The 14,114-nt window shown below is 37.5% G+C and overlaps 2 protein-coding genes across 2 annotated transcripts in view; both read right to left on the bottom strand.

Moving 5' to 3' along the window:
- LOC107667609 (methylmalonyl-CoA mutase, mitochondrial-like) overlaps positions 1-973 on the bottom strand; it is a 37,851-nt gene extending 36,878 nt beyond the window's left edge. The window contains exon 1 of the mRNA XM_016459318.1: positions 900-973. The gene's annotated coding sequence lies outside the window, so the exon portion shown is untranslated. The remainder of the gene's footprint in view (positions 1-899) is intronic.
- Positions 974-1,659: 686 nt separating this feature from the next.
- Positions 1,660-14,114, bottom strand: part of LOC107667621 (peptidyl-prolyl cis-trans isomerase FKBP1B) — a 13,775-nt gene continuing 1,320 nt past the window's right edge. Inside the window, exons 2-4 of the mRNA XM_016459337.1 lie at positions 13,031-13,078; positions 2,468-2,580; positions 1,660-2,380 (exon numbers count right to left, since the gene is read on the bottom strand). Coding sequence (XP_016314823.1) covers positions 2,252-2,380; positions 2,468-2,580; positions 13,031-13,078 — 290 coding nt within the window. The 3' untranslated portion in view covers positions 1,660-2,251. The remainder of the gene's footprint in view (positions 2,381-2,467; positions 2,581-13,030; positions 13,079-14,114) is intronic.

The raw sequence follows: 14,114 nt of genomic DNA, 5'->3' as shown, positions 1-14,114 counted from the left end.
TTAATGGGTGTGTTGATATCCAGCCGAAGAGCAATCAACCATAACTTCAGGCGAGCAGGCTCAGAAGTTGGGAATACGTGGAAAGTCACCACTCAAGAATGAGTTCTCGCGGGAGAACGTAATCTTTTAGTTTTAAGTCGGTTTGAACAATCCGGATAAGCGCAAGTAAGTACCATTTTGATTAGCCGTCGTACCTACAATGTTTGTGCACTGTGTAAACAATGAGTGACGTATACGCACGAGAGATCACTTCCGGCGCTTGCATAAACTACGCCAGAGCGCGTACACACCTCACGCACCGGATGCCTGCGCGCGCTCAAAGCAGTTGGACATAGTGGTGTATTAGAGGTAAAAAATGATATAAATACTGTTCGGTTTCTGGCACAAACCGATCGTTTCGTGTCTTAGGACATCAATGTGTCGTCACGAGCCGCAGGGTTCAATTTGGATTTGTCTGTGCATGTTTTTTTTACTCTCATAGATTTTGTTACCATTGCCATGCATTATATGACTGATAGATTGCAACGGCTGGAGTTAAAAATCATCATGTGTGTTCTACTGAAGAAACAAAGTCACCTACATCTTGGATGCCCTGGGGGTAAGCAGATAAACATCACATTTTCATTTTTGGGTGAACTATCCCTTTAAGACGTGACTTGACAGGATAGCAAACATGTCATCAAACAGCTCCTATTTTATTATATTACATGACATTTATTATCATTAATCAAAGCATGTCACATTTAAAAACCGTATGCATCTCTAACGATGAACTGCTTTCACTGTTTGTCCATTAAAGTTTGCAAACTTACAGGCCTATTTAGATTATACAGCTTAAAGCTTTCGCATACTAACAACGATTGATAATCTAGGACAATGTACGTCAAAATAACACCTACATACAAGCGGTGACATCATAATGTCTTAAAACAAAACGTTTAAAAACAAAACAATATCCATTTCTGACCTTGCGATCTTTCTATTTACCAGACACCGACGACACACGCTCACTGACAGACGTGGTGCGTTCCAGCCAATCACAGTTAACAACAAACCAAAAACAGCCAATCAGCATCAAGCGACCCGCAGCTCTGACCCGGATGTGTAGTATATTTCAGCACGGAGGGTGAAGAGGCTTTGAATCAAAGGTTCCTTTTAATGTTTTTGAAATGTTCGGATATTAACTGTAAATAAGTTATAGTTACAGTGATATAGTATAGTTAGTATGATATAGTATAGTATAGTATAGTATAGCGATACGACACCGATTATTTTGAAGGTTTCAAAATCGCTGTCATAATAATTTCAGCAGGTGGCGACATATCCCACTGTTTTTGTTTGTGAGGCTATCTATCTATTTATCTATCTATCTATCTATCTATCTATCTATCTATCTATCTATCTATCTTCATACAAAAACAAAACTGTAATGAGAAATGATTTTTAAAACCTGCAGTGTCTCGGCCTTAATAATGCCTTTATACAAATGCATATTAATTTTGGTTAATGTCTCACCTCCAAGTTACGACACACTGAATATTCTTACTGCCTGCTCTCTCTTATCTTACACAGTTGTAGGAGATCAGATAAAATAATCAATAATAAATGTATCAGTTCCAGTTGCAACAGCACAAAGATTTCAAAGAGTTCAAATATCTTTATTAAGAGCAAGCTGATAAAATGTCAATTGAAGCCAAAGCACTCCAAGGTACATATTCAGTTTGTTCCATGTCTCATTTGTATAGATTTGAATGAGACTTACAGCAAATGTTTATAAGGGACAGATTTATATATAAAATATAATAGTAAATACAGTAACATTATCATTTTGTCATATGCATTCAGAAGGATATACTTTTATCAAAAGTGGCAATGCAGACAGTGGTTGTTAATGCCCCTCAGAATTCAGAATTATAACCCATTACACCCTCCTGTGAAATACTAACCCTACCAAATTCACCAAGACAGTGGATTTAGTCTGGTACAAATTAAAATACTGATTGAATGATCCTATTGTATTCACATAGTTTCAGGAAAGTGTAGTATGAAAAAAAAAAACACTTTGCATGAAACATGATGCCAAAATAGTGCTAAGGTCATGTGTAGAAAGATTCACATTGCATTTATTGGCAAAAAACACACAAGTTGATGTGGAGAGTGTCTAGAATATGAAGAAGGTTTTGTTGGTGGGGCGGGGACTCGTGTTTCTCCTTCTCCATTTGAGGACTTCAGCCCTGCAAAAGCTAGTGGTTCACTCCAGTTTCAGCAGCTCCACGTCAAATATAAGTGTGGCGTTGGGAGGAATGACACCAGGGTGTCCCGTGGCCCCATAAGCCATATCTGGGGTGCAGGTGATCTTCGCCCGCTGACCCAAACTCATCTGAAAGTAGATGGAAATACTATAGAGCAAGTGGAAACTGACAGAAATGTTTAAGAATACATGCAGCACAGCATCAGGCTCAAATACCTGTGCAACTCCTTCCTCCCAGCCCTTGATGACTTCCTGTCGGCCGATCTTGAATTTGAATGGCTTGTTTCTGTCTCGTGACGAGTCAAACTTCTTTCCATTCTGCAGCATCCCTGCAATTAAATAGAAAACCAGTTAAATACATAATTAGCATGACTATCATTACAACAAACAGTGCTGGGTTGTAACTGATTACTTGTAATCTGGAGTACTTGTACTGGAGTATTTGTAATTAGATTATATTATACTTTAAAATATTCGTAATCAGACTACAGTTACTTTTTATTGATTACATATTATTCACACAATAGCAACAAATTATTAATAATTTATGGATTCTCATTTTTTGAATTGTCCTTCCAGTTTTGTGGACATTCACATGAGGGTGGCTATAATTACACAGAAAATTGAGAAGCCACACAGCATCTGACAAAATAAACCATAATAAATAAAATATTTAATCTTTTTAAGTGTTTTAGTTTGATTGTTATTTTAAAATGATTTATTTTAGCTTTACATTTTTATGATTTCATTATTACTTATGCACTTTGTGTTGTTAATAAAAACGAATGGAATATATTTCTTTCTCTTTGTATTTTTATATCAATATGTTACAAGATTATCCTATTTAAATCAATGTGATAAATTAGATCAAAAGTCATCTAAAAGTAATCAAAAAATAGTCTGATTATATTACCTAAAATGTGTAATGTAATGGATTGCATTACTAACTACAATTTTTGTTATGTAATTTGGAATCAGTAACGGACTACAATTTGTAAGTACATCTTATATTTTTTATATTTTCTGAAGTAAACAGGAAACTAAGCAGAACTGTTCAAAATGCAAAAATCTAACCCTAAAATTAAGGAGAAAATGGAACAGCACAAGCACAAGCCATTAACACATCTACACACATCTAAACAGACAAGCAGCTGACGAAGAAACTGCACAATTGCAGTTTCCAGGCTTACAGGAGACAGTAATTGCAGCCCTGGACCTAGAGCTGAACAGATACCATCAGCACCACATCAAGCATCCACTTAACAGCAGATTCACACACTGCAACATGGTGAACAAAACAGACAGAACAACACTACTCTAAAACAGCAGCTGGTGAAATAGACAGTCCACATCACCCATCCGGCATATCACCATCATACAAACAGACCCAATGATGCCAGCACATCGTACTCAGTCATGAGAAAGACACATAGATGATCCACTTCATTATTACATATGTCACTTTGTAAGTAAAATATATAATACAACTAGATTTTTACATTTTCTCAAGCAGCTTTTGCACAGGCCATGATGCTACAGTGTTCTAGATGGTTGTTAAGGTGTTTCTAGAGAGTTCTGGACAATTTTTAGGATGTTGCTAGGTGGTTACTAGGGTGTTGTAAATGGGTGGCTGTTAGGGTCTTCTGGGTGGTGTTGCTGAGTTGTTCTGCATAGTTTGGGTGTTGCTAGTGTGTTCTAGGTAGTTGTTGGAGTCTTCTGGATAGTTTTTACGGCCTTCTGGGTGGTTGTTATGGTGTTACTAGGGTGTTCAGGATGTATATAGCCAGCCTAAGGTCATCTGGGCGGTTTTTAGGGTGTTGCTAGGCGGTTGCTAGAGTGTTCTGGTGGTTGTTAGGGTGTTGCTAAAGTGTTCTAGATAGGTTTTAGGGGTGTTGTGGTTGTTGGAGTGTTCTGGATAGGTTTAGGGTCTTCTGGGTGGTTGCTAAGGTGTTGCTAGGGTGTTCTGGACTGTTTTTTTCAGAAGTTATTAGGTGGTTGCTACAGTGTTCTAGATGTTTTTTTTTCTTTTGTTTTTTTGATATTCTGGATATTTTTTAGGGTCATATGGGTGGTTTTGCTGAGGTGTTCTGCACAGTTTGGGTGTTGCTAGTGTAGTTGTTGGAGTTGTTGGAGTCTTCTGGATAGTTTTTAGGGCCTTCTGGGTGGTTGTTATGGTGTTACTAGGGTGTTCAGGATGTTCATAGGTTGGGTGCTGCTAAGGTCATCTGAGCGGTTTTTAGGGTGTTGCTAGGCAGTTGCTAGAGTGTTCTGGTGGTTGTTAGGGTGTTGCTAAAGTGTTCTAGATAGGTTTTAGGGGTGTTGTGGTTGTTGGGAATGTTCTGGATAGTTTTAGGGTCTTCTGGGTGGTTGTTAGGGTGTTACTAGAGTGTTCTAGATGTTTTAGGAGTGTTGCTATAGGTGGTTGTTAGGGTGTTTCTATAGTGTTCTGTGTGGTTTCTAGGATGTTTTAAGGTGTTCTTGGTAGTTTTTAGGGTATTCTGGATTTTTTAGGGTGCTGCTAGGTTCTAGGTGGTTGTTAGGGTGTTGCTTTGGTGTTCCAGATGTTTTAGGGTGTTGCTAGGGTGTTCTGGGTGGCCCCCAAGTATGTGATACTCTGGTCTCCAGATATGGTTTAACTTTTTTTTAAAGTTGCTAGAATATTTATTTTTTAACTTTGTGGCACAGAAGAAAAAAAAACATATGTAGTATTATAGAGATCAATGCTAAATGTATTTCTGTGAATTTTAACAGCAGGTCTACTGGATGTCCTGACTAAAACAGCAGACAGCACTAGAAGATTCTTTGTTTAACTGCTTCAGGGAGTCTGCGGGGTGCCTCCAATCAGACAGGCGTGGTCCACTAACACACAGCGGACCCACCGGAGGGAGCATTTCTGTGCTTATCTAAATCTCCTGTGGAATCTGAGCTCTTGTGATCCAAATGAACAAAAAGAATGAAATATGAAACATTGGCCTAATTCGCCGGATTATTCGGCCGGTTTAAGTAGGTCACCCTTTGCCTCCGTCTATATCACATGAAGGAAAAGAGAAAGAGAGAAGAAGACACAACCAGTAACACTCTGGTCTGCCATGATTACAGTATGAGTATGTATATATAAGAATACGTCATATAGGGTGCCAAATGTAAAATAAAGCATGTTAAATGTTTGTAAGATTTAGCAACAAATGCTGTTCAGATTTGTCAATGTGCTTAAAAATTAATTTAAAATGTAAATGTCTCATATTTGATTGTTAATCAAAATTTAAATAAAATGTAATTTAACTCTCAACTAAAATATTAATAGGATTAATTTTATTTGATGGTTAAAACTAATCCGCTCAATTAGTAATATATTATCATTTACTGTGTTTTATTTTTAACCACTTTTTATATTTAATTAATCACCAAATTACCATGTTAAATGGACATAATTAATTTTAACAAAAATATAACAACAATTAAATATAAATCTAAATTCCTTTCCCTAAAAAGTACAAGCTTCCCTGTGCCTACAATTTATATTGTAAGATGAGATATTTTGTTACACAGAATTCAATATCACAAGTCTACATTTCACTTTCAACACTAAGCGTATAAATAACCATCTAACTATGCTTTAGTGAGGACAAATGTGTCTGTGCTTTGTTTAAATGAGAGTCTGACACACCATTAGAAGCATTTATTCCTTACAGTTTCGTCCATGCCGAGGGAGATATGAAAGATCCCTCATGCTGAGAGATGGTTCTCGTACAGTACAGTATTAGCTTTCACTCCCCCCTGGACATAAATGGAGCTGAGACTTCCAGGAAGGGCCCTGCGCCAAGATATCTGCAGAGTGGGCTTCATTCCAAAACCAGACAGTATATTATAATAGCAGCTTGTTCTACTACAAGGACGAACTAAAGCTTATTTATGAATGAACTAAACTGACTAAATATATCCAGTGTTGCTACAAACCTTTGGAACTTTTATCAGTCTATTTATAAATTAGATCTTTACATTTTCTAAACATAAGTAGTGCTTGCCCATGCAAAACTTTACAGGTTGCTATGAAGTTGCTAAGGTCAGTAGCTTTACAGAAAATATGTTGTTGCACCTCCGGTGAGCAAGTCAAAAATTTACTTATAGAATATCTGTTCATTACAAGTCACAGAATATCTTGCAGCTTGTACTGCCTGCTCCCTGTTTTTATGGTGTTGCTAGGGTCTTCTGGATGGTTGTTGGAGTATTCTGAATGTTTTCAGGGTGCTTCTAGTGTCTTCTGGTGATTGTTAGGCTGATCTGAATACTTTAAGGTGTTGCTATGTTGTTCTAGGTGGTTGTTAGGTTACTGCTAGATTGTTCTGGGTAGTAGTTAGGGTGTTGCTAGGGTGTTCTGGATGTCCTTAATGTGTTAGGGTGCTGCTAGTGTGTTCTGGATGTTTTTAAGGCGTTGCTAGGGTGTTCTCTATGGTTGTTAGGGTGTTCTGGATGTTAAGTGTGTAAGGGTGCTGTTAGAATGTTCTTGATGTTTTTAGGGTTGTTAGGGTGTTCTCTGTAGTTGTTCTAGATGTTCTTAGTATGTACTGCTAGGGTGTTCTGTATGTTTTATGGTACTGCTAGGGTGTTCTGGATGTTTTAAGGGTGTTGCCTGTGGTTGTTAGGGTGTTGTGGATGTTATTGGTGTTGTAGGGTGATTTTTAGGGCATTGCTAGGGTGTTCTCCATAGTTGTTAGGGTGTTGATGTTTTAGGTTGTTTCTAGGGTGTTCTGGGTGGTTGTTCTGGTGTTGCTAGGTGATTGCTAATGTCTTCTGGATGGTTGTTAGGGTGTTCTGGGTGTTTTATGGTGTTGCCAGGGTGTTCTCTGTGGGTGTTGGGGTGTTCTGGATGTTCTTAGTGTGTAAGGGTGCTGTTAGAATGTTCTTGATGTTTTTAGGGTTGTTAGGGTGTTCTCTGTAGTTGTTCTAGATGTTCTTAGTATGTACTGCTAGGGTGTTCTGTATGTTTTATGGTACTGCTAGGGTGTTCTGGATGTTTTAAGGGTGTTGCCTGTGGTTGTTAGGGTGTTGTGGATGTTATTGGTGTTGTAGGGTTATTTTTAGGGCATTACTAGGGTGTTCTCCATAGTTGTTAGGGTGTTGATGTTTTAGGTTGTTTCTAGGGTGTTCTGGTGTTGCTAGGTGATTGCTAATGTCTTCTGGATGGTTGTTAGGGTGTTGCTAGAGTGTTATGGAAGTTTTAGGGTGTTCTCTGTGGCTGTTAGGATGTTCTTAGTGTGTAAGGGTGCTGTTAGAATGCTCTTTATGTTTTTAGGGTTGTTAGGGTGTTGCTAGGTGGTTGCTAATATCCTCTGGATGGTTGTTAGGGTGTTGCTAGAGTGTTCTGGATGTTTTAGGGTGTTACTAGGGTGTTCTGTGTGGTTGTTCTAGATGTTCTTAGTATGTTAGGGTGCTGCTAGGTTGTTCTGGATGTTTTTTGGGTGTTGCCTGTGGTTGTTAAGGTGTTCTGGATGTTATTGGTATTTTGGGGTGTTCTGGATGTTTTTAGGGTGCTGCTAAGGTGTTCTGGATGTTTTAGGGTGCTGCATGGGGGTCATTAGACCTGCAGTGAGCCAAAACCCGGCTCATTACAAGTCACAGAATATGTCACAGCTTCTACTATCAGCTCCTCTGTGACCATGATAACAATAAGCGGTTATGTTGGGTGGGAGCTTTTCTTTGGCTAATGGATGTAGTGGGCATGAGCCTGATCTACTGACCAGCTTCACTGGAAAAAACATGAAGTTGTTCTCAGTTCCTGAGTCTGTGCGTGAGAGGTCGATGGGAAAGAGTGTGAACCAGTCCAGCAGGCATCTATTTTTACCACGGCTTACAGTATCCGTCTACAAGAGCTGGCAGCCGGTTTCTCTCAGTCAGCGTCAAATGTAATCAGACGCGCATGCTACCTGAATGCGACTGCCTCTTATAGATTTGTTGGCACATTTCAACTCGAAAACATGTCAGCAGAAAACCGCATGGCACGGCACACGCATGGTTCATGTATCACCAAACAAGAGTATTCTGGCGGAAATGTCAAGTGCAAAGAGAGAGTTAAAAACTTTGTGCTTTTAGCTGGTTAAGACAAACTACTTTGCACTTCAATACAATCATGGTGTTAATAAATACTAATTCTTCTTTTTTATCCTTATCTGTTGTAATTAAAAATGCTATGTATATAATAAAAATTTAATTTATTCCTGTGATGCAAAGCTGAATTTTCAGCATCATTACTCCAGTCTTCAGTGTCACATGATCCATCAGAAATCTTTCTGATGCCGATTTGTTGCTCAAGACACATTTCTTATTGTCAGTTTTGCTGCTTTGTTAATTAATATCCACAAACTCATAGAAAATAACCAAAACAATCCAAAATTTTAGAAAAAGTTGTGTCTGCTCAATTGTGCAAAAAAATTATCTCTATGAAGAATTTCAGTCAGGTTTCAAGCCCCAACATAGCACAGAAACTGCACTTGTTAAAATTACAAATGACTTGCTTCTTGCGTCAGACCAAGGCTGCATCTCATTGCTAGTTTTACATGACCTTAGTGCTGCGTTCGACACTATAGATCATGACATATTAATAGATTGATTACAAAACTATACAGGTATTCAAAGGCAGGCTTCTACGCTAATTATGTCTCTATTTGTTTCTCTGTTTTTGCCACGGGATGTCAACTAGGATTTACACAAGCTTCAGTCTGGATGCAGAACACCTGAGAAGAGATGATGCCAACCCCTCAGAGGACCTCAGATGATGCCAACCATGAAACAACATTCAGAACTACCAAACTTTGCTATAAGTTTGATTGAATCATATAAAAATTGTTGTTAATAGTGTTCATCGTCTGTTTGATTATGTCTTTAATTGATTTTTCGTACATTTCTGCCATATGTACATTAACTGACAGTCACCACTGATAAGCTACCACTAAATATTGTAGAAACTTAATTTGCTGTAAAGTTGCTTTGCAATGATTTGTATCGTGAAAAGCGCTATACAAATAAACTTGAATTAATACATATTCATATTTTTGTGGAAACTATTACTTTTTTCAGGATTCTTTAATGAATGCAATGTTTCAAAGAACAGCATGTTATCTGAAACAGATATTTTTGTAATAATGTAAAATCTTTACTGTCACTTTTGATTCATTTAATGCATCTTTGCTGAATAAAACTATTAATTTATTTTTTTTAAATCTCAGTAACCCCAAACATTTGAAAGGTAGTGTGTACGGCTGTTCAATCATTTCCATGCTAAATTTAATCTCACATTACAGCCTGCTGTGTGGTGACATGCACAACTCATTCCCAGAACCTGAAACCCTGGCTACATCCCAATTTCCAGACTATCCATACTATATAGTATGCCAGAATATGATTAGAGCATCATGAATCATAGTTAAGCTGAAAAGAGAATACCAAATGTGTCCAGGTGGTACAGTATACTATTTCCGGTGGGGTTTCAATGCTTGTTTTTTTAAACTAATATTATTACCTACAAGACCCTGCGCTATGAATGAGAAGCAATTTGCTGCAATTGAAAAATTTTTACAAAAAAAAATGTGTATTGTATAAACAAGCAGCTTGGACAACAAAACATTTCCAACATTGATAATAATAATAAATGTTTTTTTGGCACAACATCAGCATATCATAATGATTTCTGAAGAATCATGTGACATTGAGATAAACATTTAAGTTTTTACTGGAGTAAAAAAATTAGCTATAGTGAAGGAGCTGATAATTCAGCTTTGTCTCACAGGAATAAATTACATTTTAAAATGTATTCAAATATATATATGGATGAGAGCCAGTTTGCTGTGGTTGACTGAGAGACAATTTTGGGTCAATTATTCCATTAGGAAAAAAAAGGTTAAAGTAAAACATTGAGCAATGAACTGTGGCTCTCACATAGCGTAGTATCTTCTAGAATCAAGAGAAGGCAGCATACCCCATAACTGCACATGACGTCACTACTTTAATGCCTCTGAATGCCTGGTCAGGGTTCAGGAAACTGGACACCTATAGTGGGTTTCTCTTCATTGCCATTACAGTGGCCTAATCTTGGAGCCACCACCAATCACATGGGTGTCTCTTCAGAGCATATTTATACATGGTGTTGCCATTGTTATTAATAGAGCCGCCAGTCACAAGAGGTCTGATGGCTTCCTGTGCTCTAATAATAAACCCCAGGGGATACAGCGGGACTGGGCTAATTGATTTCTGCCCAGCTGGGTCAGAGAAAGGTAGGTTTGCGAAGGGTGGGGGTCTCTCTGCTAATTCAGACATGAACCTGTGATAAAATCCATCCTGTTTCGCTTGTCATGCAACCATGACTGCTGATAATATACAACCTGAACATTATGTTACATTATTATATTACGAAGTGGAATGAAAGGTTCCATGACTAGCAGAGCAGCAATTATCATTCAGAGCCTCTCCAATCATAATTCAGTCAAGGTAAAGTATCATTTTTCCATCAAAAATTAGATGCAACCAGAGTCTAGAAATAGCATTCACCCAGTGCCAATGTGAGTAAAACCAAATTACACAATTACTTATACTACTGTTCAAAAGTTGGGATCAATTCATTAATTGATACTTTTATTTTGCCAGGATGCATTAAATTGATCAAAATTGACAGTAAAGACAAATAAAGTTCAATTTATTGAAATTTCAGCTTTGCATCACAGGAGTAAATTGCATTTTGAAATATATTCAAATAGAAAACAGTTATTTTAAATTGTAAATATATTTCACTTTTTTTTTCACATCAGTTTTTACTCTATTTTTGCTCAAATAAATTCAGCTGTGGTGAGCATACAGTGAGACTTCTTTAACGAAATTACAAATCTTACAGACCCTAAACTTTTAATCAGTAGCATAAATGAAATTTGTAACACCACCAACCATTAAAAAAAAAACTGATACTGCAGAAGGAGAAAATGCATTTTTTTCTGGTTTTCATAAAAAGAAGCATTTATGGTCTGTCACTTTATTGTGTCGCATAGGATACATGTGACAGTCATGTTTTTTTTTTTTCTTTTTAGCTGGCCATTTGCATTTCTTTGATTTAATTCTCACATATGAGCTAAACAAAAATACATAAATGGCATCTGACACCAACAAAACATTTTTTCTGACACCACTTTCTCTTTTTTTTTTTTTTTTCTGGTCACTCCAGACAGATTTTGCATTCAAAATCTTCAGACTGTAATCATAGATAAATGAGCATAGTCTTTGCACAAATTGCCTTCCTGTTCCACGCTCCAAACATTTGCTCTATTGATTTTTGTCCATTTCAGCCAAAAAGCGCGTGTCGCCGAATAGTGATGACTTTACTGTCTCTGGTGGTAGTGCAGTATCTGGTTCACTCCAGGGCTCGAGGGCTCTAGGCGAAGGCCCTGCAGTGCTATATTAAGTACTGCAGAAGGGCAGTATTGACATCTGCAGTGAGTCTCACAGTCAGTGCTGCCGGATTCTAGCATAGTTCTGCCTCAAGCTGTTTACTTTAGTCCAGATACAGATACAGATACCTCTGATAATTCTGACTAGACAGGAAAAACCTTTGATGTTTTTGGCTTTTTTGACAGTATTGAAAATATTTCTGTTTAAAGATGACACAAAACGTAATATAATAATAAAAACAATATAAAATAATTGAGTCAGAATATTATTTGAATATTATTCAATTAATATTATTATATTAATTGAGTAAGAAATATAAATTTTGTCCTATAGATACAAAACACACACTACTCTTAAAAAGTTTGGGGTATAAGACGGTAATTCTGAAATTAGTTTGATCAAAAATGACCGTAAAGGCATTTATAATGTTATTTCTAATTCAAATAAATGCTGTTCTTTTGAATTACAGCGGTGGCTAAAATTATTAGAACACTAGTATTTTTACCAGGTAAAAAATGGTTTTAAGTCAGTTTGCTGTAGTGTGTCAGTAGGAAATATCAGTTTACATTTCCAAACATTCATTTTTCCATTAATTGTAATAATCCAGTGAGATATTTGTTTGCACAAGGAGTCTGACAACAGCCAGTGCTCCACACAGAGATCTGATCTCATCATCATCCAGTCTGAAGAAACAGAACAAACTGAGACGGACTAAATCCAGAAGAACTGTGGCAACGTCTCCAAGATGTTTCAAGAAACCTACCTGCAAAGCTACCTGAAAAACTATGAGCAAGTGCACCTACAGCAAAAGCTGCTTTAAAATGCAAAGGACGGTCACACCAAATGTTGATTTAATTTAGTTAATAGAAGTTATATAATATATATAATAGAAAATCTGTTTATGACATTATTTTTAATGATTATTTTTGAACTTTTAACAGTACTGTAGCTTTGCAGGTAGGTTTCTTGAAGGTTTCTTCATTTTCACTAGTGCTCTCAGACTTTTAAACTATTGTATTTTAAAGGTAACAATATGAACATAATGAGCGGAAGGCATTAATTTTCTGGTCCAGTTGGCAACGTCCTGTATGTCAAGCACAATAGTAAAGGTCCAAAGTTCAAGCAATAATAATTATAAGGGCTTATTATGTAGCCACGCCTACCTAAAACGGCTCGTTCTAACACGCCCCCAGCAACATCATATGACCCCTTTGAACAAGGGGAGACAGAATGTTGTTATCGACATCCTGTTTCCTGTCTGTCTGAGCTGGTAGTCTGCAGGTCGCACCAGTCGCCTGAGCGAAACATCCGACGAACAACATATGAGAACAGTTACAGCAGATTGTTTACCTATGTAATGCACAACGCATGTCTGTCCTTTCTTCGGAAAAGTTCTTCCTGTAAAGAAAGAGGAGAACAAGACAGTTAGTGCCAAAGATGATTCATAGCATGTGAACCTTATACCGTAATATCCACTGCACCATCACAGTCTGGTGATGAAAGACACTTTTTCAACTTGTAGTTAATGTTATCAGTTCATTAACTCCTAGTCTCAGACACAGACAACAACCATGTTGACCGTCCACTGACCGTCTGATGTGTATTGCACATAAATGACATGAACTCTCTCAAACGACCAGGCTCAATCTTATTGGCTGTCTGACACACAGCTTCCAGGAATCAAAGGTCTTTATCGCGTAGTGTAGCTTAGAACACTAACTATACAGTTTTATCTTCAGGTTTTTGCTCTAACAACACTGTAATGCACTGAAGATGGCTTTATTGGTAGCTTGCCACCCTAATTTAATCCACAAACCCCAGAGGGATCGATAAAATCACATGGGAATCTATGAAGCAGCTTCTACAGTCATGATGAGACCTGGGTTTGGTCTTAGACTTCATCTGCAGTCCTCTGAAGAAAGTGCATGTGTGTGGTGAGGGTGGTGTCTGATTAATGTGTGGGAGCTGGACAGGAATGTGAGCCACATGACAGCAGGCCGGTGGGGGTCAGATAGGATGTCAGTTGAGAGCAGCCCACAGACGCAAGAGACCCGAGCAGAGCAAGAAAAGTGAAAGCGCCATTACATGGCATTCATTCCTGTCACTGGTGAACCCATTGAGTTTGATGACTTGTGCCAAGAATTCTACGTCTGAAAGGTGTCAAAATCAAATGAGCTCATGGTCGCTCCAGCACGTATTTACAGCGTCTAATGTTCGTTATAATAATTCTCATTATTATGAATCCTACTGGTTCATATAAAATCAGGCTCTCAGCTCTAAATTCAGATAGATCTCATAAAAAGCATACAGAACACAGGTTGAGTTTTTAGAATATTAATAGTGTCATTTGTGTTTAGAATATTATTAGTGTCAAAGTGAAAGTAAAGTACAGACATATATATATATATATATATATATATAGAGTGGGGGGGAG

The sequence above is a fragment of the Sinocyclocheilus anshuiensis genome, unplaced genomic scaffold (assembly GCF_001515605.1).
Source record: "Sinocyclocheilus anshuiensis isolate Anshui unplaced genomic scaffold, SAMN03320099.WGS_v1.1 scaffold1189, whole genome shotgun sequence".
Classification (NCBI taxonomy): domain Eukaryota; kingdom Metazoa; phylum Chordata; class Actinopteri; order Cypriniformes; family Cyprinidae; genus Sinocyclocheilus; species Sinocyclocheilus anshuiensis.
This window is presented reverse-complemented; position numbering and strand designations above follow the sequence as displayed.